General features: G+C 41.2%; 2 protein-coding genes across 3 annotated transcripts; both read left to right on the plus strand.

Moving 5' to 3' along the window:
- Nucleotides 1–1,287: 1,287 nt before the first annotated feature.
- Nucleotides 1,288–7,761, plus strand: LOC112267801 (4-galactosyl-N-acetylglucosaminide 3-alpha-L-fucosyltransferase 9). Its single transcript, XM_024445931.2, has 2 exons — nt 1,288–1,596; nt 6,309–7,761. Exon 2 carries the CDS (start codon nt 6,318–6,320, stop codon nt 7,464–7,466), a length of 1,149 nt encoding a protein of 382 aa, XP_024301699.2. The 5' UTR covers nt 1,288–1,596; nt 6,309–6,317; the 3' UTR covers nt 7,467–7,761.
- Nucleotides 7,762–10,939: 3,178 nt separating this feature from the next.
- tcp11l2 (t-complex 11, testis-specific-like 2) lies at nt 10,940–24,887 on the plus strand. 2 transcript variants are annotated; one of them, XM_024445933.2, is made up of 10 exons: nt 10,940–10,962; nt 17,739–17,925; nt 18,198–18,330; nt 18,430–18,550; nt 18,869–19,092; nt 19,620–19,756; nt 20,080–20,267; nt 20,861–21,042; nt 21,238–21,410; nt 23,113–24,887. In XM_024445933.2, the coding sequence occupies exons 2-10, from the start codon at nt 17,751–17,753 to the stop codon at nt 23,382–23,384; spliced, it is 1,605 nt and encodes a 534-aa protein (XP_024301701.1). In that variant the 5' UTR covers nt 10,940–10,962; nt 17,739–17,750; the 3' UTR covers nt 23,385–24,887. The 2 variants fall into 2 exon arrangements, with proteins under 2 accessions (XP_024301701.1, XP_024301700.1); XM_024445932.2 differs by lacking the exon at nt 10,940–10,962 and adding an exon at nt 11,036–11,318.
- Nucleotides 24,888–24,961: the final 74 nt, after the last annotated feature.

Consider the following 24,961-nt stretch of genomic DNA (forward strand, 5'->3'; position numbering starts at 1 on the left):
TTTGTGGATATTTGTATTAATGTTGACCACCTCACAGCAGCCACACCACTTCCACCTGCTTGAACAGTTCAGAATATGCACTCCACTGCCCATATCGGAGAATGAAATATTGAATACAGGTCCACGAATAATTTTGCTTTCAGTGATGAGACATGATTCACCTGACCACATCTACATAGTTCCTGTAGCAGCATTGCTAGACTAGTCAAGCCCACAAACTTACATGGTTCCTACTAGACTAAACCAGAAGCAGAATGTTACCAAAAAGTGGGGGAGACGTGTTGACCTACTGCTTATCGACCTACTGTCCAACACGCATTCCCTCAACACTCACTCATTGTCATGTCATTTGAAGAACTCACGTTTTTTTAAGGAAGAGAAAATTACTAATTTCATTGTGGTGATAAATCAATATTGAATAGAATTTGTCTATCAAACGTAGTAAATTACAGTAGAGGTGACGGTGTTATGTTCAGTTTCAGTGTTGGTTTTATAACAGAGAATAAGAGACTAACCCACTGAGCACAGACGTCAATTCAACATCTATTCCACGTTGAACCAACATCATTGAAATGACGTAGAAAAAATGTTGATTTAACCAGTGTGCTCAGTGGGAATGCTCTTTTGTTACACATAATCTCAAAATATATATATTTAGTTATTTAAAATACTTCATTCTTATCATGTATTGTTTTGTATTTTTGATCTTCTAAAATCAGGTTATTTTAGTGGGCATAACAATGGATGAGTCAGACAAATTGAAACAGGTCACTTGGGAATAAAAATAATAAAATACTTTTCTTATTTTAGTTACATCAGGTTAAGATCTCATCAAACCAGTTTTAAGCATAGAGGTATGACCGTGGTGTTGATGGTGTGTCCAGCTTTTGGCAGGTTTACAATCCAATGTAAAATTAGCATAGGTTGTTCTTCAAATGGAAAATGAACTAGAAAGTTACTTTGATATGTCCATACAACTGGCATAGAAATGATATACAACTCAAAACAATGAACTTGGAATATAACAGGGTAATAATTTACAGTACGACAAATAGTAGAATTCACACACTACATGAAAGATACTGTACAAGACCAAAGAAGTTAAAGTTGTATTGATGCTGGCACAAAACTGTTGAGGGCTCTATTTGTCAGGTAAAATGTCCTGTTGATGCAAACACTACGTACTGTAGGCTACTCATTGTCGAGGGGGTGTGGACCAACCATTTCATTGCTCCTTCTTGTATTATATACAGTGTCTCTGACAGCTTTAAACAATAATAAAAAATGATTAGAATTCATTAGAGAGAATAAACTATGCTCCAAGTTCACTTTTTTGAATGTGGAGTTAGGTCTAAATAACTATGATAAAAGTAGACTCATACTTTGATAAACTTCCTGCCTGCATCAGACAACCAGGTGAAGAGGAAACATAAATATCACCCACACCTTTTTACCTAACCTGTCTGTCTCCGAGAGTAGCTCGGCACAAGGCGTTTTGCTGCGTCACTCAGTCACTCACTGATCTCTACACCTGGATGGTATACGTAGACAGTGTGATACAATACTTCATCTTCTCCTGGCATTGTGGATACCAAGGTAAGTTTGAGAACTTGGCTCAGAGGAGGAACTATTCATTATATTAGAAGTAATGGCAATGTTTTGACTGGTTATGTATAACTGTTACTCTAAATAAGAGCATTGTGGGTAATCAAAAATCATACGGAATCTTGTACTTCACATTGATAAACTATTTGTTATGCTAATTTGTTTTTTTATTTTAGTATCTGTTGATTAAAGACGACTTTGCCATATTATGATATAGTATAATAAGTGACCAAAGATCTTTTCGTGACAAGGCTAAGGAAAAGGAAGTTAATGAGGAATGGGTCCTAGTTAATGATTGGTATGATTTTAGACTTTGATATGAGTTTTATGTGAAAACATGGTTGTACAGGTTGGTCTTGTCCAAGGGATTGTTAGTCATTGTTTGAGACGTATCGCTCAAAGTGCACTTGGCGTATTCACAGGGTAGCACAAGTGTACTTTGTTTAAAAATTGGGGTGATGTCATAAAATATATATATTTTTTAAACTGGAAAATACTCTTCTGGAACATTCCAGACAGATCACACACAGTAGCTCCCAACAAAGCACACAAGAGCCAATCTAGAAATGTACAAAAGTACATTAATTTAGCCTTTAAAAATGGATTAAATAAATGTTTTTCCTCAGCAATCTACACACAATACCCCATGCCATCTCATAATACTCCCATGCCTCAGCTGGTTTAACTTGTTTCTGCGGCTCAGCTAGCTCTGCAAGTTTCTGTGGCTCAGCAGAAGCGATCGTCCCGCTCCTGGTCCTCAGGATCATCCCTCTGGTCGGTGTCCTGCGGCAAGAGCTGCGTGTCAGGGAGGGGGTACTGTCACGTCTACTCGCTCGTTGTCGCCAGTTTACACATTATTACGCACACCTGTCACCATCATTTTCCGCACCTGCGCCTCATGAGACTCGCCTGGACTCCATCACCTTCCTGATTAACTCCACTATATCGGTCACTTCCTTTGGTTCTTTCCTCAGGTGTTATTGAATCTGTTTCGTGTCTGTGCGCTTTTGGTGGTTTTTGTTTTGTACTATTTACTATTACCTTTGCACTCCCTGCACTTGGTTCCTGACTCCCAGCATACACATTACACTACAACTTCATTGGAGTTCACCTGTGGTAAATGAAATTGATTGGACATGATTTGGAAAGGCACACATCGGTCTATATAATGTCCCACAGTTGGCAGTGCATGTCAGAGCAAAAACCAAGCCATGAGGTTGAAGTAGAACTCCGACACAGGATTGTGTCGAGGCACAGATCTGGGGAAGGGAACCAAAACATTTCTGCAGCATTGAAAGTCCCCAAAAACACAGTGGCCTCCATTATTCTTAAATTGAAAATATTTGGAAACACCAAGACTTTTCCTAGAGCTGGCCGCCCGGCCAAACTGAACAATCAAGGGAGGTGACCAATAACCTGATGGTCACTCTGACAGAGCTCTAGAATTCCTCTGTGGAGATGGGAGAACCTTCCTGAAGGACAACCATCTCTGCAACAATCCACCAATCAGGCCTTTACAGTAGAGTGGCCAGATGGAAGCCCCTCCTCAGTAAAGTGCACATGACAGCCCGCTTGGTGTTTGCCAAAAGGTACCTAAAGACTCTCAGACCATGAGAAACAAGATTCTCTGGTCTGATGAAAACAAGATTGAACTCTTTGGCCTGAATCCCAAGCGTCACGTCTGGAGGAAACCTGGCACCATCCCTACGATGAAGCATGGCGGTGGCAACATCATGCTGTGGGGATGTTTTTTCAGCGGCAGGAACTGGGAGACTAGTCAGGATCGAGGGAAAGATGAATAGTGCAAAGTCGAGAGATCCTTGAAGAAAACCTGCTCTAGAGCGCTCAGGAACCCGATCTAACATCTCTGGAGAGACCTGAAAATAGCTGTGCAGCAATGTTCCCCATCCAACCTGACAGTGCTTGAAAGGATCTTCAGAGAAGAATGGGAGAAACTCCCCAGATACAGGTGTGCCAAGCTTGTAGCGTCATACGCCAGAAGACTCAATGCTGTAATCGCTGCCAAAGGTGCTTCAAAAAAGTACTGATGTAAAGGGTACTTATGTAAATGTGATTTTTCAGTTGTTTTTTAAAATAAATTAGCAACAATTTCTAAAAAGCTGTTTTTGGTTTGTCATTATGGGATATTGTGTGTAGATTGATAAATGTTTTAATCAATTTTAGAATAAGGCCGTAATGTAACAAAATGTGGGAAAGGTCAAGGGGTCTGAATAATTTCCGAAGACACTGTATATGGAGACTGTTTCGTTCCAAGAAAAAAGGATTCAATACATGTAAATGAAAAAATTATGTTTCCAATCTTTCTTATATCGCTCAGATACTTCAGAACACTTTTGTTTTTTGGGGGAGTCTCTCTTCCACATAGTGAATCTGTTATTCGAAGCGTAAGTTTGGGCTAATAGTTTTGGCAAGGCCAAATACAATTACGAAAATATATTTTTTATTTATATATATATATTTTTTTAACTTTAAGAGGTCTTCTAAATCAAATTCTAAATGATCCTTGGTATGACCTTCTTCAAACGATTCCATGTAGATTAGAGTGTGCCTCCAATCATCAGGCCCCTGAGGACTGCAGTTGTCCATCCCTGGTGTACACTGTTTTCTGTACATACTGTATACATCGTCATACAGGATAGTCCGACTGTCCTCATGAATGCTGAATTTATCAACAGCACTGAACGACGCCTTAGTTTCACTAGTGATGCATTTTACATTCTTTGTTCCCTGGTGTATTGTCATATAAATAGTTAATGTGCTTCCTGAAATGAATGAATATGTCACCAGCTCTAGTGCTTAACGCTAGAAAATCCTGGGATCCTTGGACCCCCCTTCGGCAATCCTTTGAAAGCCAACATTATAACAGTCTAATGAATACATTTAATATATCCTATCATTTTTTTGAGTTTATGGAGGTCTTAGGTAACATTAGAATATGAAAGAAAATGTATATGAAAGAACACCATAGCATATTAATTTGTTTGTAGCTGCAGGCTATATGAACAAATGAAAAAACACTAAAACCCCACAATTCAAGTGTTAATTGATTTCAAATAAACACTGTCACAAAGAGAATTAATTTGTTAAAGACAGGTCTTAAGGAGCATCATGAATTTAAGGGAAAGCATTTCAAAAGAACAGAATGGCATATTTTCTATTTAAATTTATTACTGTTCTTTGAGTGTTGAGTTCACGTGGAGAGGCATGGATGGGATCACTGTTATTTAGAGTTGTTGAGTTAAATGCAGAAGACGCATTTTGGTTGAGTCATTCCGTTCTAGGTATCCCTCTTTCCCTTTAATTTTGCGAAAAAGTTATATCTTCAAATATATAGTATCTCAAAAGGTCATTTTTAAGAGTTGTGTGGCAAGGATAAGTGATTTGGAACTGCATAATCTGCTCTTTCTGATACTATATAGACATCAAAACATCTTACCTGCTTGTGATTTGTAGGAGAATTTGAAAAAAGTAACTTTTTGGCCCATCTTTTACCTGCCTCTGTGTCAATTCCAAGCTGCAGCTGTTCATTGGATTTGTCATATACAATTTAACAATTGATAATATTCTCACTCATCAGACTATTGTCAATTTAATCTTGTCTTTATTATATATGTGGGAAACTAGTTTTGATATACATAGTTTAGTGTGAGGACAGACGCTGGGAGACGAGAAGCAAGTACAGGGAGTGAAGATATAATGGATAATTGGACATGAAAAAAAAAAAACAAGATCAATGTCTGGACGGGGAACAAAACAACATTAATGCAGACATGGTGAAGAAAAGGAGGAAGTGACAGATATAGGGGAGGCAATCAATAAGGTAATAGAGTCCCATGAAGTGCGTAATGATGGTAACAGGTGTACGTAATGATGGGCACCTGACACCCTCAAGCTCAGAGAGGGGGAGTGGGGGCCATCATCAGCTGCACAGGCTGACTGCCAAGGAATGACCTGCAGTGATTGAGGGGCAGGGGGAAAAAATGGCATCCTCTTAAAACTGCTTTAATTTATAACACACATTATTTTTGTCACATTAAGATTCTGACAACGACAGTGTGTTAAAAAGATTAATTTAGGAAAAGTTAAGGACGGGGGGACATTAAAAAGGCTTCTGTTTTGAGTCAACATGACGCTATTGGCTCTCCTAGTGTTAAACCGCTTGAGCTTATCAACACCAACTCATCTTTGGAATACGCAGACTCCCTGTCAGCAGGTTACTTTAAGATATTTTTGATACCATTTATACTTTTTGTACTACAGCCATATTTGCATAAAACGCAATGCATTAAAATGGCCATAAACTTAAATGGTAAAACATTTAAAATTCTAGATGCTACATCAGGCTATCCTAACTTCAAACTGTCTATAACCTTTACAATTTTAACTGTAACAATCTGAATTAGCATACATTTGCATAAAACTTTCTTGATTTAATGCCAACTATCTATAACAACACAATGGAAGACATTTCAAATGTGACTTTTAAAAAACTTTATAGACACACCAACCCAACTTTCACATGCTCAGGCTATATAATACATTCAAGCAATCTTTCTATCTAACTACTTTTTCAGCTATAACCAATCACTACCATTATTATAATGTATTTCACATCCATAAATACTTTGAGTTGTTGTTGATATTCTAGAGTGGTTTTGATTGGTCTCTTTTCTCTTTCAAAGGGTCAAGCTATGTCCACTCCGGTTTCTCAGGGGGTTCTACGGCCTGTTCTGATTGGCTGTTTTTTTATGGCATGCTTCGTGGGAATATTCTTAATTTACTACAAACCCCAGATCAAGTTCCTTTCATGCCCTACTGACCAGGCATCCCACGAGGGGAAGGCTGGTTGTTCTCCTTGCCCTCAAGTAAGTATTGCAGGGAACCACACAGGGCAAAAAACACACCATGCACAGACAGCCATTCAGGCCGATGATGACGGAGACACAGACACTATCATTTTGATCTGGATGTGGCCATTTGGTCATGCCTTTGACATAGACTCTTGTGTCTACTTTAACATCAAAGGCTGTCACCTAACAGTGGATAAAAACCTTTACAGCAAGGCGCACGGTGTCATATTCCACCATAGAGACATCCATGGAGACCTGAAGAACATGCCCCAAGAGCAACGTCCATGGTACCAGAAATGGGTGTGGTGGAATGGAGAATCACCGGCTAACACAAACAGGATCCCTGGTGTTGACCACTTGTTCAATTTGACTGCGAGTTATCGACTGGATTCTGATATCAAGGTTCCATATGGGTCGCTTGTCGAGGTAACCAGTGAGGATAAAATCTTTGAGCTGCCCAAGAAGGACAAATTAGTCTGCTGGGTAGTGAGCAACTGGAACCCAAACTACAAGAGGGTACAGGTGTTCAACGAGCTCAGTAGGCATGTCAAAATAGAGGCCTATGGGAGACATTTTAGTAGATACCTAGAAAACGAAGACTACTCAAAGATGCTGTCCAGCTGTAAATTCTACCTGGCATTTGAAAACTCCATCTACAAAGACTATGCTACAGAGAAGCTGTTCAACGCTATGAAGTTGGGAGCAGTGCCCGTTGTTCTAGGTCCATCCAGGGACAACTACGAGCAATTTATCCCAAGGGACTCTTTCATCCATGTGGATGATTTCTCCTCTACAGAGGAGCTGGCAAAGAAGCTTCTCTTTCTCGACCAGAACGAGGAAGAATACATGAGTTACTTCACCTGGCGAAAGAACTTTAAAGTCCAGGGGTGGTGGTTTGGACTTGAGCACGCCTGTCGCTCATGTGATTACATTAGAAGAAATAAAGGATACCAAACTTTTCAGAATCTAAATAAATGGTTTTGGGGCTAAGTGACACATTTGTAGTGAGACATTTCCATGTAAAAGGACCCATAAACCCCAACCTGTGAAGTTCAATCAATACAATGTTTTATAATGCCCTTTTTACATCTGCAGTTGTCACAACATGCTTCTACAGAAACTGAGCCTAAACCTGCCAACCTACCCAGAAAGTCACACAGCTGTATATCGCTGCCAAAGGTGCTTCTACAAAGTATTGACTCAGGGATGTGAATAATTATGTAAATGAGATATTTCTGTATTTAATTTTCAATTCAAAAATAATATACTTGTCATTATAGGGTATTTTCTGTAGATTGAGGGAAAAAAATATAGTTAATCCATTTTGAATTTAAGCTGTAACACTATTTTTGTTTAAAATAAATAAATAAATATATATATATATATATATATATATAAGTCAAGGGGTATGAATACTTTCTGAAGACACTGGGCCCTTTCCAAAGTTACCCCTGGACAGGGCAAACCACACCCACTTTTCCAAAACACAACCCCCACACCAACATAGGGATAACAACAGACCACTAACTTACTACCCTGAGACAAGGCCAAGTATAGCCCACAAAGAGTACAGGAAGGATGGGAGAGCTCAAGCAAGCCAGTGACTCAGTCCCCGCAATAGGGTCAGAGGAAGAGAATCCCAGTGGAGAGAGGGGAGCCGGCCAGGCAGAGACAGCAAGGGTGGTTCATCACTCCAGTGCCTTGATGTTCAACCTTCGCACCTCCAAACCTGACTGTTGAATGTTCTGTTTTTGCACACTGTTTGCATAGTTGTTTCATTGTTTGGACAGAATATACTGTGATTACAAATGTAAATGTCTATCACACTAATGTATTGTCATGACAGAAAAGGTAACAAGTTATAGTTACTCACATTTAAATCATTGTTTGCCCAGATATCTGCTGATTACAATCATTCTGTTATTGTTTCAGGGTAATAAACTGACAATACAAGAGCAATGGTAAATTGCACTGAACAGGGTTTGAGAATGATGGATGGAAAAGAGGAACTCTGTTACCATAGTGTTCTTGTATTGTTAACCCTCTTGCAAAAAAACATGTGGTATTACCATGAAACAATGCTGAAGGTGTTTCTGAGCAAATAGTGTTTGGAAAAATATAACTTGTTAGCAAATAATGTAATGTAATGTCAAATCAAATTGTATTTGTCACATGCGCCGAATACAACAGGTGTAGACCTTACAGTGAAATGCTTAATTACAAGCCCTTAACCAACAATGCAGTTAAGAAAAATAAGTGTTAAGAAAGTATTTACTAACATAAACTGAAGTAAAAAATGGAAACATTAAAAAATTCTTATAAAAAGATAAGAAAATAGAAAAATAATAAATAATTAAAGAGCAACAATAAAATAACAGAAAAGAGCCTATATACAGGGGGTCCCGGTACAGAGTCAATGTGCGGGAGCACAGGTTAGTTGAGGTAATTGAGGTAATATGTACATGTAGGTAGAGGTAGTGGCTATACATAGATAATAAACAGAGAGTAGCAGCAGCAGCGTAAAAATGGGGTGGGGGGGCGGGGCGTCAAATAGTACAGGTAGCCATTTAATTAGCTGTTCAGGAGTCTTATGGCTTGGGGGTAGAAGCTCTTAAGAGGCCTTTTGGACCTAGACTTACCGCTTGCCGTGCGGTAGCAGAGAGAACAGTCTATGACTGGGGTGGCTGGAGTCTTTGGCAATTTTTAGGGCCTTCCTCTGACACGCCTGGTATAGAGGTCCTGCATGGCAGGAAGCTTGGCCCCAGTCATGTACTGGGCCGTACGCACTACCCTCTGTAGTGTCTTATGGTCGGAGGTCGATCAGCTGCCTTACCAGGAGGTGATGCAACCGTTCAGGATGCTCTCGATGTTGCAGCTGATCTGAAGACCCATGCCAAATCTTTTCAGTCTCTTGAGGGGGAAAACACATTGTTGTGCCCTCTTCATGACTGTCTTGGTGTGTTTGGACAATGATAGTTTGTTGGTGATGTGGACACCAATGTGGACACCAAGCTCTCAACATGCTCATGTAATGTAAAATGTTGTCACACCCTGACCATAATTTGCTTTGTATGTTTCTATGTTTTGTTTGGTCAGGGTGTGATCTGAGTGGGCATTCTTATGTTGGATGTCTTGTTTGTCTGTTTCTGTGTTTGGGCCTGATATGGTTCTCAATCAGAGGCAGGTGTTAGTCATTGTCTCTGATTGGGAGCCATATTTAGGTAGCCTGTTTTGTGTTGGGTTTTGTGGGTGATTGTCTCCTGTGTCAGTGTTTGTACCACACGGGACTGGTTTTGGGTTCACATTTATTGTTTTGTAGTTTGTTCATGTATAGTTTTTCTTATTAAAAAACCATGAACTTCAACCATGCTGCGTATTGGTCCGCCTCTCCTTCGACGGAAGAATCCCGTAACAAATGTGTCCACATACATAATGTAATGTAAAATGCTGTCCACATACTTAATTTAAAATGCGTCCACATACATAATGTAAAATGCTGTCCACATACGTAATTTAATTTAAAATGCGTCCACATACGTAATGTAAAATGCTGACTATTAACATGATGACACTGTTCTCTATTGTTGGAATTGGAATGGAGGTGAGAAAATGCCTGCAAAAAATAGGGTAAATACAATAAAACATTTTTTTTAAAGTATTTAGTGGATTTGAAAATCAAGTTTACAAAATGAATGTTGACAGCCTCACAGGAGCCACATCAGATCAGTTCAGAATATGCCCTCATTCACCAATGCCCATTTAGGAGATTGGGCCATTGTCGTTTTTCTGCTGGTCAAACAGAGCAATCCTTTTGCATGTATGTTTTTGCATTGTTTACCTACCAGCACAAAACAAAATAAACCATACAACCTTACTGCACAGCGGTCTAAGGCACTGCATCTCAGTGCAAGAGTTACTTCAAACTACAGTTCCTGGTTTGAATCCAGGCTGCATCACATCCGGCCGTGATTGGGAGTCCCATAGGGTGGTGCACAATTGGCCCAGTTTTGTCCAGGTTCGGCCGCCATTATAAATAATAATTTGTTCTTAACTGACTTGCCTAGTTAAATAAAGGTCAAATGTAAAAAATAAATAAACTGGTTGTGTCCTTACTGTGCCTTTGAGTATCCTTGATAAGGGGAGGTGACAAATAAAGTTGTGAGAGGAATTTTCCACACGGTTATTGCTCTCTCGGTTCCCTGGGACGTCCCTAACCCCTCCCCCATTGAAGTTGTAACGTAAAATGCTTAGGGGTTAGTTGTAAATCGTTGGATAGGGTTTTAGGAGTAGGGACGCCCCAAGGATCCATGATAACACGTTCGAGATGTCATGTACTGGATACGAAATATAAAAAAACAATGTATGTGGCATCATGTATTGTTGAATGTTTTGTAAAAATGTATTTAATCTTTCACAAACGTCACATCCGTAAACAAAGGAGTCCCATGTGAAGCAGAGCCTACCATTCATCGAGAAGGAAAGGGAGGTAATTGTACTGTAAACAATGGACGTGTCATATATCGAAGTGGATATTTTCTTTCAGTGAGCTAAATCCGGGGATAATACCATATATTGAGATGAATGAAACATATATTCGTTATATAATGATAGCTATCTATCCATAAATTGCTGTTTGTATATACGGTTTAGGTTTGTATTAACGTTGCCCAACAAAGTACTCCCCACCGCTACTGAACGGTTTAGCCCAAATCAAACCGCAAGCCAGCTGTGGTCTTGGACCTTTAAAAATACTAAGGGCCGTCAGCTAACTAGACTCAACCTCCTTTACAAACGACTCTTTTGGTGTATAACCTAGTCTCCCACAGCGGAGACGTGAAAAAGGTAAAACATAGCTATATTTCGACGTATATTTTTGTTAGCATTAGCACATGCTAATTGGAAACAGCTAGATAGCGAAACCACCTATGCTATGGTGTTGCTAGTTACCAATGTATTGTTTGGGTCATGTTTATCCTTGTTGGTGTGATTGAGCTGGGTGTATGTAATCGTAACGTTAGTTACAAACTTGAACCCATTATAAATTGGTGATTTAGCGTTAGCATTCTTGTTTACAAACAAATGAATAACATTGTATATCTTCTAGCTGTTAAAAAACCATTTAGCTCCTTGTCAGATTAATCTAACGTCGTTAGCTTGCTACGCTTGCACGATCGCGCTTGTGACTTCATCCGTAACAATAACAACTATTGCTTGTAGCGACATTTTAATTGGAGTGGGTAGCTTCAGTACAATTCTCCCTGTGTAACTAGATGCGAGGATCAACATCCTTTCAATTAAAACCCTTTCAGCGACATAGTTATTGTCTTGCGTTTCTTTTGGCACAGGCAGATCTCTTCTCAGTCTTGTCCAGCGCTCTTGTTTTGGTGCTGCAGGATCACGTGTACTTATCAGTGACGCGTGTGTGGATATATTGTTTTGTGCATGCAGCTTGTACAGTGTACTGCAGTTTAACTGAAAATGCCCTTTGCTGTAACCAGCCTTGTAGGGCTGAACGACGGATAGCCTATACGAATCCGAGAGTGAAAGACTCGTCTCTAGTATGCAGGCTCACTTTTTGTGAGCATTCCCATCAAAAGTCAGACGTTCGAATATACTTAATCTGAATGTACAGTACAAGTCAAAGGTTTGGACACACCTCAGTCAAGGGGTTTTATTTATTTTTAATAGTGAAGACAAACTATGAATAACACATGGAATCATGTAGTAACCAAAAGTGTTAAACAAATAAAAACATGTTGTAGTTTAGATTCTTCAAAGTAGCCACCCTTTGCCTTGATGACAGCTTTGCACACTCTTGACATTCTCTCAACCAGCTTCACCTGGAATGCTTTTCCAACAGTCTTGAAGGAGTTCCCACATATGCTGAGCACTTGTTGGCTGCTTTTCCTTCACTCTGCGGTCCAACTCATCCCAAACCATCTCAATTGGGTTGAGGTCGGGTGATTGTGTAGGCCAAGTCATCTGATGCAGCACTCCATCACCCTCCTTCTTGGTCAAATAGCCCTTACACAGCCTGGAGGGGTGTTGGGTCATTGTCCTGTTGAAAAATAAATGATAGTCCCACTAAGCGCAAACCAGATAGGATGGCCTATTGCTGCCGAATGCTCTGGTAGCCATGCTGGTTAAGTGTGCCTTGAATTCTAAATAAATCACTGACAGTGTCACCAGCAAAGCACCCCCACACCATCACGTCTTCTCCTCCTCTATGCTTCGCGGTGGGAACCACACATGCAGAGATCTGTTCACCTACTCTGCGTCTCACAAAGACACAGAAGTTGGAACCAAAAATCTAAAATTTGGACTCATCAGACCAAAGGACAGATTTCCACCAGTCTAATATCCATTGCTTGTGTTTCTTGGCCCAAGCAAGTCTCTTCTTATTGGTGTCCTTCAGTAGTGTTTTTTTTTCAGCAATTCCATCAAATCAAATTTTTATTGTCACATACACATGGTTAGCAGATGTTAATGTGAATGTAGCGAAATGCTTGTGCTTCTAGTTTCAACCATGAAGGCCTGATTCACACAGTCTCCTCTGAACAGTTGATGTTGAGATGTGTCTGTTACTTGAACTCTGAAGCATCTATTTGGGCTGCAATTTGAGGCTGGTAACTCTAATGAACTTATCCTCTGCAGTAAAGGTAACTCTGGGTCTTCCATTCTTGTGGTGATCCTCACGAGAGCCAGTTTCATCAAAGTAATGGATGGTTTTTGCAACTGCACATTTTCCACATTGACTGACCTTCATGTCTTAATAGTAATGATGCACTGTCATTTTTTTTCTTTGCTTATTTGAGCTGTTCTATGCCATAAAATGGACTTGGTCTTTTACCAAATAGCCCTATCTTCTGTATACCACCCCTACCTTGTCACAACACAACTGATTGGCTCAAATGCATTAAGAAGGAACTAAATTCCACAAATTAACTTTTAAGAAGGCACACCTGTTAATTTGAAATGCATTCCAAGTGACTACCTCATGAAGCTGTCTGAGAGAATGCCAAGAGTGTGCAAAGCTGTCAAGGCAAAGGGTGCCTACTTTGAAGAATCGATCTATATATATTTTTTTTATTGTTTAGCACTTGTTTTGGTTACTACATTATTTCATATGTGTTATTTCATAGTTGTGATGGTTGGGAGAAGTTGCTTTCGGAAGATGTGTTGGTACCATTCTTTATTCATGGCTGTGTTCTTAGGCAAAATTGTGAGTGATCCCACTCCCTTGACTGAGAAGCAACCCCACACATAAATGGTCTCAGGACGCTTTACTGTTGGCATGACAGGACTGATGGTAGCGCTCACCTTGTCTTCTCCGGACAAGCTTTTTTCCGGATGCCCTAAACAATCGGAAAGGGGATTCATCAGGGAAAATGACTTTGCCCCAGTCCTAAGCAGTCCAATCCCTGTACCCTTTGCAGAATATCAGTCTGTCCCTGATGTTTTTCCTGGAGAGAAGGGGCTTCTTTGCTGCCCTTCTAGACACCAGGCCATCCTCAAAGTCTTCGCCTCACTGTGCGTGCAGATGCACTCACACCTGCCTGCTGCCATTCCTGAGCAAGCTCTGTACTGGTGGTGCCCCGATCCCGCAGCTGAATCAACTTTAGGAGACGGTCCTGGCGCTTGCTGGACTTTCTTGGGCACCCTGAAGCCTTCTTCACAACAATTGAACTGCTCTCCTTGAAGTTCTTGATGATCCAATAAATGGTTGATTTAGGTGCAAAGAGGGACTTTGCAATTCATCTGATCACTCTTCATAACATTCTGGAGTATATTCAAATTGCCATCATACATACTGAGGCAGCAGACTTTGAAGATTAATATCTGTGTCATTCTCAAAACTTTTGACCACGACTGTACTTTACCAATTGTCTGCTGATTTTTGTCCTTAAGTACTAGGTGATCTGAAACAAAGCATTTGCAGGGAAGTGTTCTTTGCCCAACTTTTAGTACAATGGTCTGTATATGGTTGTGTATAAATGAAGAAAAAAAATACTGATGCAATTGAGTACCACAGTATGAGTCATAAAACCCAGAAATGGTTCCAATTGTTTTTTCACCATACATTTTTCAATCTGGGATTTTAGCACAGGAGGTTGGCGGCACCTTAATTTGAGATAACAGGCTCGTGGTAATGGCTGGGAGTGGAATAGTATCAACGACATCAAACATGTTTTCCATGTGTTTGATGCCATTCCATTCGCTCTGTTCCAGCCATTTTATAATGAGCCATCTTCCCCTCAGCAGCCTCCTGTGGATTTTAGAATGATGTCATATAAGGCCTGTGTTTCGTGTAGGCTTACCTTGGCATGACATTTTGATAACCACGCAAATCTCTCTTGGGCAAGGTAACTTTAAAAAAAATGTTTCAATGCTAACTATTGATAAAAGTAAATGGACATATTGTGCATCACGTGCAATGCCTGAAACGATTGAAAATACAAGTTACAGAAACTACCAACACCGCAAAAAGTAGGGTATCCACAGGAAATGGTTGTTTACCTTATCTCCACCACCTACCTCCAAAAGGATCAACAGCATGTACAACTGGTAAAGTAAGTGTAAATATCATTTTATTCAACATCCTGGCTTGTAGAGCCTACTGCGTCTTTTTTAGGGCAACTTCGGTCAGACTGCTAATCCATGGCGTAACCATGGTAACGTTCTGTTTAGACAAAGCGATGGGGAATCAACCCAATGACAGCGTTGCCATGGAAAGCTATTTTCCCCACAGTTGTTCACTGATATAGTCCGTGCACTGCACACACAAGGGTAGCTATTTTGTCTTCATGTGGCTACGGGACGCTTTGATTGTAATGTGATCATATCGAACTAACTCGCCTAACTACAGTAATAGACATATCTGAGGCTATTTATAGCCACTGTGCTGTGTCAAGTGGTGGTGAAGTGTCAGTTGCTCTGCAGGGATTGACATTAACGGTTACCGTATTTCCCAGGGCAAGTGACCTGAGCAGCCGTGCAAGTTGGGCCTGCTCTGTGGTTGTCCCAATGGGCATGTGATATATTTTTTTTCTGTTAACAACCAAAATGCTAAGAATTTCAGTTGTCTGGTCTTTCTAGTTTCTCTGGTTTCTGTCTAGGGGAATATAGCTTGAAATGATCATACTTGATCATAATCTTCGGGTATTCAAAATACTCCTGACTTGGTCGATGGGCGAATGCCTTTCAGACCTTCATCTCAATCCCTGCTCTGTAACCCTATGTGAAGTTCCTTTTCCTCCTGGGTCAGGGCTCTACAGTGCAACCATTTTACTCACACATGCGCCCATAAATATGTTACTGTGCTACCTGGAATTTAAATTTAGGGGCACAAGTGTGCCTAGAAATATAAAGGATTCTAGCTTTATTACCTTAACTATTTCCCATTGTGCTCCTAAATGTCTTTGTGTGCGCCAACATGTTCCTTGGAAGGGAAAAAAATGATCATGATTAAGGTCAGCGTAGATCCTTGTGCTGGGTTGCCTTATCAATGCCTCTGTGTCTAAGCAAGCTAATGGGATGCAGTCATTTTTAAATGGTTTGACTTGCATTTGCTTTAGGAATTCTCTCTGAATCACCTGCCTGTTTATCCTTCATTGGAAGGACAGGGCACATCACTTCAGGCATCACAATAGACATGGGATGATCTAGCAAGCAAATACAGTGCATTCGGAAAGTATTCAGACCCCTTGACTTTTTCCACATTTTGTTACATTACAGCCTTGTTCTAAAATTGAATAAATTATTTTTCCCCCTCAATCTACACACAATACACCATAATGACAAAGAGAAAACAGATTTTTTTCTTTCAGAAAACATACTTTATTCTTTATTTACGTAAGTATTCAGGCACTTTGCTATGATATTTGAAATGAAGATCCGGTGCATCCTGTTTCCATTGATCATCCTTGAGGTGTTTCTACAACTTGATTTTGCTTTGTCATTATTGGGTGTAGATTTGGGGGTGACAATTTAATACATTTTATAATAAGTCTAATGTAACAAAATGTGGAAAAAGTGAAGGGGTCTGAATGCTTTCCGGATGCACTGTATCAAACAACTTCAGACGTTCCCTTTCTCTTGTGACCTTTGAGATATGGGTTATGATCTTGCCATGTCTGACAGGAGAATGACGATGAAGGTCATGACTGAGATACACACAGGCATAGACTCTAAAGTCACAGCCTTCCTCCATAAGAAGGAAGCACCACCTAGCTCTCTGGACTGGAGTTGTTGGTGTTTTCTTTGCCAGATAGCCCAACAGGGCAACACACGTCTGATACTGTGTCTTCTGTATTTGGCACGTTGGCCTAGTAGTTCGACATAGTGTATTGGAATGTTTTAAGGTCCATTTTAAAACTATTGGCCTAAATTCAAGTGCTTTGCCTCAACAACACGTGTTGTTCTAAAAAGTGTAGGCCAAGTTGTTTACGTGATCTCATTGGCGGGATGGCTGGAAGTGTGCCTTTATGTTGCTTGGAACGATGTGCGGTACACGAGAATGATTACCCTGTTCATCTAAGCAGTGAAGTGTAACTGGATCTGTGGACGGTTGGCTGAGAATCCGGCTGTTATCATGTTACCCTGGAGACTCATGCGATCCCATTCATAACACTGTCCCTTTGTTTTGTTATTGTGGAAGTAGGCTGTACTGACTGAACTATGGTGATAATATCCCTCTTTTTTTTTTCAGCACCATCTTTAAAGTCAACTAATGTCTGAATCGTTTTGGAAACTGTGTGTATTGATCCTTTTATTTTAACTGGGGCACAAGTGGATGGCCCTCCTCCGGTTTCCATGGCCACTCTGGCCTAACAGCTGTTATACTGTCCTGTGTTATACACCCTGCCTCTCCTAGCAACAGGAACACAGGAAAAAACACACATGGTAATGGTAACACACCAAACCAAAAAGGGGCAGTTGAAAGATTGGAGTAGTGTCTTCAGTAAGGTAGTGCAAATGTTTTTATTGGGGGACCTCAGACTTTGGAAAGGGAGGTTAAGTTAGGTTTAACAAGCTCATGGCCAGTCCAGTGCCTTTTATAGGCTACATAGCTAGATAATGAATGTAAGCTCAAACTCCAGGCTCTTTCTACAACTGCCTGACCCCCACTACACAAGACTTAGAAACCCCTTATTTTTCCATAAGAGAACAACTTGAGAGAGAAACTTGTGGGTACCTTCCAGTGCATTCAACCACATGTTACAGTACTCATGTAGGCTTAAATAATGCTGTGCCTGCCTGCAGCGCTAGCCCGCCATGCCTGGGACTGACGAGCGGCCCACCTCCATGTCCACCACTGGCAGCGAGGACGCCAGCAGCGACGCCGAGTCGTCGGACCGCTGTAACAGCATCACGTCTGCCAGCGACTTTGACTTTTCCCGCCAAAGCTTCACCAGTGACTGCTCCAGCAGCAAGCACAGCTCGCCCTCCTGTGAGTAGATCTCCTTCCTCCCTGTCTAGTAGGACTGCTTCTTAGGCTTGTCAAAATGTCACCCTAAAAATTGCATTTCCAGAAAGTGTGCACTTGCACACTTCCCACCATTGATTTAAAAGCATTGGATTGGTGTCATCATCACCTTTTGGAGGAGTATAGAGAATCGGATTGCAACACTGTCTGCCCTCTCCCCACTTTGGTTGAGCTTTCAAACGCCAAAATGGCTACTCTCAACACTTTGTTTTTATTTTTATGCCCCCTATTTACAGCTAGCCCTCCCAAAACTATAACACTGGATGATGTCATGTCTTCTGCCCGGGACCTGTCCAACCTGACCCTGGCCCACGAGATCATCGTCAACCGTGACTTCCATGTGGAGCAGCCCCACCTACCTCAGAACAGGTACCTACCACTTCAAAATGGATGCCCAGTAAACATGGCCATCACTTGGGCTACTCAAATGCCAATTGACAACTGATGATATTCAATTCTCCTTTTCAGTTTGGAGAAGCAAGTCAAAGATATAGTTCACAAGGCGTTCTGGGATAGCCTGGAGTCTGAGCTGAATGATGACCCACCAGAGTATGAGCACGCCATCAAACTGCTGGAGGAGATCAGAGAGGTGAGCTTTGGCCCTTTTCCCCTCTATCAATCTTGATGAATCCATGGTTGGAAAGCTTATCTTATCAGGAAGATGACCCTGTTGGAAGACTTTGAAAACGTATCATTTCTAACTCCCTGAGCAGTAATCACTGATCTGACACAAGTGGATAAGCAACAGTTATGTAGTGGAATCCATTCTTTCACCTGTCCAATTGTGTGTGTATTGTGAATGTACGCAATAAGGATGTATTTAAAATGGGCTAATAGCTTTTGAAGATATCTTCTAGCTATATATTGTTTCTTTCCTTCATTTTTTAAAACCATTTACTATGAACAGATCCTGCTGTCGTTCCTGAGCCCGGGAGCCAATCGGCTGCGGACTCAGATCCTGGAGGTGCTGGACATGGATCTGATTCGCCAGCAGGCAGACAAGGAAGCGGTGGACATACAGGGCTTGGCCTCTTACATCGTCACCATCATGGGCAAGCTGTGCGCCCCGGTCCGTGACGACGAGGTCAAGAAGCTCTGCGAGAACCCCGACAACGTTGTATCAATGTTCAAGTACGTTTGGGCAAAGTTTTGTTTCCAACCCTTGTGAATATTTATTTGGATAATTGTAGCCATCCCCATATATGGCCAGCATCCATTTGATCCTTTTAGCTCTCTAAAGCTACCGTGCATTTGGAAAGTGTTCAGACCCCTTGACTTTTTCCACATTTTGTTACTTTACATCCTTATTCTAAAATGGATTTTTTTAAAATGTAACCATAGACACACAATACCACAATGACAGAGCGAAAGCAGGTTTCTAGACATTTTTGCAAAATTTGAAAATAAATATATATATAAAAAAAAAAAAAAAAACTTATTTTGCTATGAGAATCAAAATTGAGCTCAGATGTATTCCGTTTCCATTAATCATCCTTGAGATGTTTCTACAACTTAATTGAAGTCCACCTTTGGTAAATTCAATTGATCCTTTTAAAACTCCAAAGCTAGAAGTACAGCTGTTGAGGGTTTGATGACAGCAAGTCACTAGGTATTACTTCTGGAAGCATCTGTTTTGAGAGTGTTATTATATTGAGCAGGGAGATCTTCCGGGTGCTGGACCTGATGAAGATGGACATGGTGAACTTTACCATCCAGAGCCTGCGGCCCGATCTGCAGAGGCAGTCAGTGGAGTATGAGAGGGCCAAGTTCCAGAGCATCGTGGAGAAGACTCCCAGTGAGTCTGCATTGTTATTAACCTTTGTTTATGAGGAACATTTTATTGGCAATGGACTGGCGTTTTGGATCATTTCCCTGTTCCTTTACAAATACATTTGACCGTTGACTGCCTAAAGGTCAGCATAGTATTCATTCATTTTTTTAACTTGGTGTGCTCCTGGGACCTAAATTAGGTGCCTGTACTGCTTTATGGTATTAGGGGATGTTTTGAGTTGTGGGATGTACAGCATGTGAAGCGTGGGTGTGATTTCTCTACATCATTAAATGAAAGATGTCAATCACTATTAAATGCCACACAAATGACTGTCCTGACTTCCTCAGGTGCGTTGGACCATACCACTGAGTGGATCAAGTCCTCTCTGGAGGAAGTGCTTTTCTCCATGCCAACCATGGAGCAGCCCAATGGCCATGGGAAGGCGGGGAAAGCCCTGCCAAGTCCCCTCCTGGTCTTCAACAGTGGATTCATCCGCATCCTCACCTGGGACTATCACAAGAGCCCACTGCCTGAGGTGGGTTGAAATGTGTGTGTGTTAGTAGACAGATGGTTTCAAAATAATTATTTGCTTATTCAAGACATATCATGATTGCCATTGGATTGGATTACTTGTCTTTTGTTATTAAGAAAAGGTGACATTCAGTGTGTTTGTCAAGTGACGAGGGTGTTGCTGAATGTTCACAGGGGAAATGTATGTGGGTGTGTGTGTAAATAGAGGTGACGAGGATGTTGTCAGGTGTTGGTTTCTGTGTATTATACTTCTTGGTCTAATGAATTTGTGGTGTTTATTTGCATATAGACTATTACCTAGAGGGTTTGTTTGTGTGTCTTAAATGTGTGTGAATTCCATATGAATACAAGTGTCTGAAAGAAGGTACCATCTCTCTCAACCAACTTACAACCACAAGTCTATTAAATGACCATTGTCTAAAATCTAGTCTCCATGGGGTGATTCCTAACTTCCACTAATGTCAAATGTTCATTTAGTCATGCATTGATGTCAATGGGAGACTAAGTAAAAATGTTGCTTAAGTTGATGATTCGTCCCTATATGTGAAAGCCATTTGAGTCTCTCTCTGTGTGTGTGTGTGTGTATAACACACTCAGACCCTGATGACAGACGAGGTGCGTCTGCGGGAGCTCCAGCGGAGGCTCCAGCTGCTAAAGGCCGTGGCCTCCGTGCTGCTCATTGTCTACAGCGCCATCGGAGGGCCCATCTCGGGGCTGCCCGCACTGGCCGAGCGTCTCAAGAGGATGGCCAGCGTGCTCCTGGAGGGCATGCACAGACCGTAGGTTCTACATAACACACACAAACATATCAAATCATGTTTGTGTGTGTATTTATATAGCCCTTCGTACATCAGCTGATATCTCTAAGTGCTGTACAGAAACCCAGCCTAAAACCCCAAACAACAAGCAATGCAGGTGTAGAAGCAACATACATTTCAATGTGAAAATTGAGACTGACTTCCTCCACTCTGCAGGGACTTTAACCTGTCAGAGGCTCTGGGGAACGTCAGTGGTCAGATCTGCTGTGAGCTCAACAAGTCCCTGACTGAGAGGAACTACCCAGCCTTGCCCCCAGAACTCCAGGTCACACTCAAGGGCCAGATCACCAGCATCACCCAGGAAAACAACCCTATCCGCAGTCTTGTGGGTAAGCAAAACAACACCTGAGGGCCTGACATGGCTCACTAACTATTTAATTTTATATATTTAATGCAATGTTCTCAGCCAAGCTACATTGCATTCGGAAAGTATTCAGACCCCTTGACTTTTTCCACATTTTGTTACGTTACAGCCTTACTCTAAAATTTATTTAAAAAAAGGTTTTGTTCATCAATCTATACACTATACCCTATAATGACAAGACAATTACATTTTTTATTTTGTAAATTTATAACAAATAAAACATGGAAATATCACATTTTACATAAGTATTCAGACACTTTACTCAGTACTCTGTTGAAGCACCTTTGGCAGCGATTACAGCCTTGAGTCTTCTTGGGTATGATGTTGCTTGGAACACCTGTATTTGGGGAGTTTATACCATTCTTCTCTGCAGATCCTCTCAAGCTCTGTCAGGTTGGATGGGGAGCGTCGCTGCACAGCTATTTTCAGGTCTCTAGCGGGGTTTGTTTGGCTTCAAGTCCGGGCTCTGGCTGGGCCACTCAAGGACATTCAGAGACTTCACCCCAGTCTGAGGTCCTGAACATTCTGGAGCAGGTTTTCAATCAAGGATCTCTAAGGAACTTTTTGCCGTTCATCTTGGTATTTTCCTGACTAGTCTCACAGTCCCTGCTACTGAAAAACATCCCCACAGCATGATGCTGCCACCACCATGCTTCACCGTAGGAATGGTGCCAGGTTTCCTCCTGACGTGACGCTTGGCATTCAGGCCAAAGAGTTCAATCTTGATTTCATCAGACCAGAGAATCTTGTTTCTCATGGTCTGAGAGTCCTTTAGGTGCCAGTTCGCAAATTCCAAGTGGGCTGTTATGTGCCTTTTACTGAGGAGTGGCTTCCGTCTGGCCACTCTAACATAAAGGCCTGATTGGTGGAGTGCTACAGAAGGTTCTCCCATCTCCACAGAGGAGCTCTGTCAGAGTGACCATCTGGTTCTTGGTCACCTCCCTGACCAAGGCCCTTCTCCCCCGATTGTTCAGTTTGGCTTGGGCAGCCAGCTCTAGGAGTTTGGTGGTTCCAAACTTCTTCCATTTAAGAATGATGGAGGCTACTGTGTTCTTGGGGACCTTCAATGCTGCAGAAATGTTTTGGTACCCTTCTCCAGATCTGTGCCTTGACACAATCCTGTCTCGGAGCTCTTCTGTCAATTCCTTTGACGTCATGGCTTGGTTTTTTGCTCTGACATGCACTATCAACTGTGGGACCTTTATATAGACAGGTGTGTGCCTCTCTAAATCAAATCAATTGACTTTACCACAGGTGGACTCCTCAAGTTATAGAAACATCTCAAGGATGATCAATGGAAACAGGATGCACTTGTGCTCAATTTCAAGTTTCATAGCAAAGGGTCTGAATATTCAAATCAGATATTTCTGTTTTATTTTTAATACATTTGCAAGTTTCTGAACCTGTTTTTTTCACTCAGTCATTATGGGGTATGTGTGTAGATCAATGAGGATTTAATATAAAATGTTATACATTTTTGAATGAGGCTGTAACATAACAAAATGTGGAAGAAGGGGTCTGAATACTTTCCGAATGGACTGTTTAATTGTACACTGTGTGAAATTTTGCTCCCGTTTATTGAATTGCTTGAATAGCTCACAATTGTCTCATGCCTGTTTTTCTGATCACTCTGTTTGTTCTGTGCCTCTTCTCTGTTCCTTTTCCAGAAGGAAGGGTCCAGCAGTACTTCCGGTTGCTCCTCGCCACGCCCAACTCTCACGTGAACCCGCCCCCGACGCCCGGAGGCCTGGCCCTGATCCAACCGGAGCTCACCTCCTTGGCGGTCACCTTCGTCAGCCTGGTCAACTTCAACAAGCAGGTCTACAGCCCCTTCTACATGATGATCCTCAAGACCCTGCTCTTCAGTAACGCGGCTCCTCCACCGGCAGCCACCGCACCTCAGGACCCCAGCATACAGAACCCTGTGAACTCCAACTAGGACCGCCAACCTACCTACCGAGCCAGGAGCAATACAAAGCTGGAGCTGACAACACCTTATTTGAAAAGGGGAGAAGAAAGAAATGACTTAGCAGCTACCTAAATCCACCCCCCCAGTGGTCGTTCTGATTCCTTGAGGCTGCAATCGCTCCCCTATCCCTAACCCTCCTTCCCTTAGGCTTTAGATGAAGTAGTATCACAGCTACGTTTTGCATAGAACGTCGGGGTATGTGTATTAGAGGTGCGTCAGGAAAATGACAATGAGCAATTGTGGTGCAAGTCCAAGCTTTGACTAATCCACCCCCCACTGTCGTGTATTGCGACATCCGCTTTGTGACACCTGACCTGATCTGTTAGATTTTGTGTAGATTCATACCTAAAAACTGACCCTAGTGTTTTGTGTGAGGAATCTTTCCCAATGTCCTTTTTAATTAGATTCGGGTACGTTGTGAATCTGCGTTGGCATGGAAGGGAGTGCTCGACATCATTCTCCTGTTGTTATTTTGGAGGGTGTCATTGGAAAAGGGTAGAATGTTCATGAAGTGCTACTGTTACAAAGAACATTTATACACGTTTCATAGACTTTATGACAAAAGGGAAAGGCCTATATATTTAGAATCATGTCGCCCATTTTTACAACATCACAGTTCGTATGCTTTATGCTGTGCAGAGCGTAGGTTAAATAAAGTTGATCTATAACTGTTTGTTACATGTTGACAAATCCAGAACAAAAAATGCTATATTATTCATGCCATTAGCTTATTCATTGACGTGCCACCATTTGAATAGAAATATAAAAAGTTGTTTTTTAACTTATGTCGGCTTGTGATAACTCGCCATTAAACTGGTTAGGGCTCGGGAAATGTCATCTTGAATGAAAACAAGAGACTTGTTTTAATTGTTGCTTTCCAACATGTCGAAGACATGTTTAAATCACTTGAGCTAAATTAGTAGACTTAATTAATATTTAACTTTTTTAGGGGGGGGACTGATTAATTGATATGGTTATGGAATCACTAATCCTGATGGATTCTGACCTTTGACCTTTTGGAGATAAATATAATGCATGCTCTATTTTGTGTTAACATTCGTTGGAAAATGTTTTGTTGTATGTTAGCCCTTGCATAGTATTCAGTCATTTTGTTGGGTTGTTTGAATGTGACTGATTTTTGTTTTGTTATTTGTGTCAGTGCATTTATTAAGTCACTTGCTTTATCTTCTAGGTACCAGTATTAGTTGTCCTTCTATACCTATATTTCCCTAAAAGATATCCAACAGCTGTATATCTCTGGACATTTTATGTAATATCTATCTTTTGGTTTAGAACTCAAGTCATTAGAGGTGCTGAAGATGTTTTGAAATGTCTAAAACTTCCCACAATGGAACTTTTTGACGCAGAATAAACATTGAATGTTTTTAGCTTTTAAAATTCACTTGAATAAATACATTTTTATCTTCTCATGTAATGCAGCTATAATACAATAAACTCTCATGCAGTACCTTATTATTTGTCTAGCAGTGACCTGTGTGTGTGTGTGGTGTGTGTGTGTGTGTGTGTGTGTGGGTGCTTATTGAAAA

This window comes from Oncorhynchus tshawytscha, linkage group LG15 (genome assembly GCF_018296145.1).
Source record: "Oncorhynchus tshawytscha isolate Ot180627B linkage group LG15, Otsh_v2.0, whole genome shotgun sequence".
Lineage (NCBI taxonomy): Eukaryota > Metazoa > Chordata > Actinopteri > Salmoniformes > Salmonidae > Oncorhynchus > Oncorhynchus tshawytscha.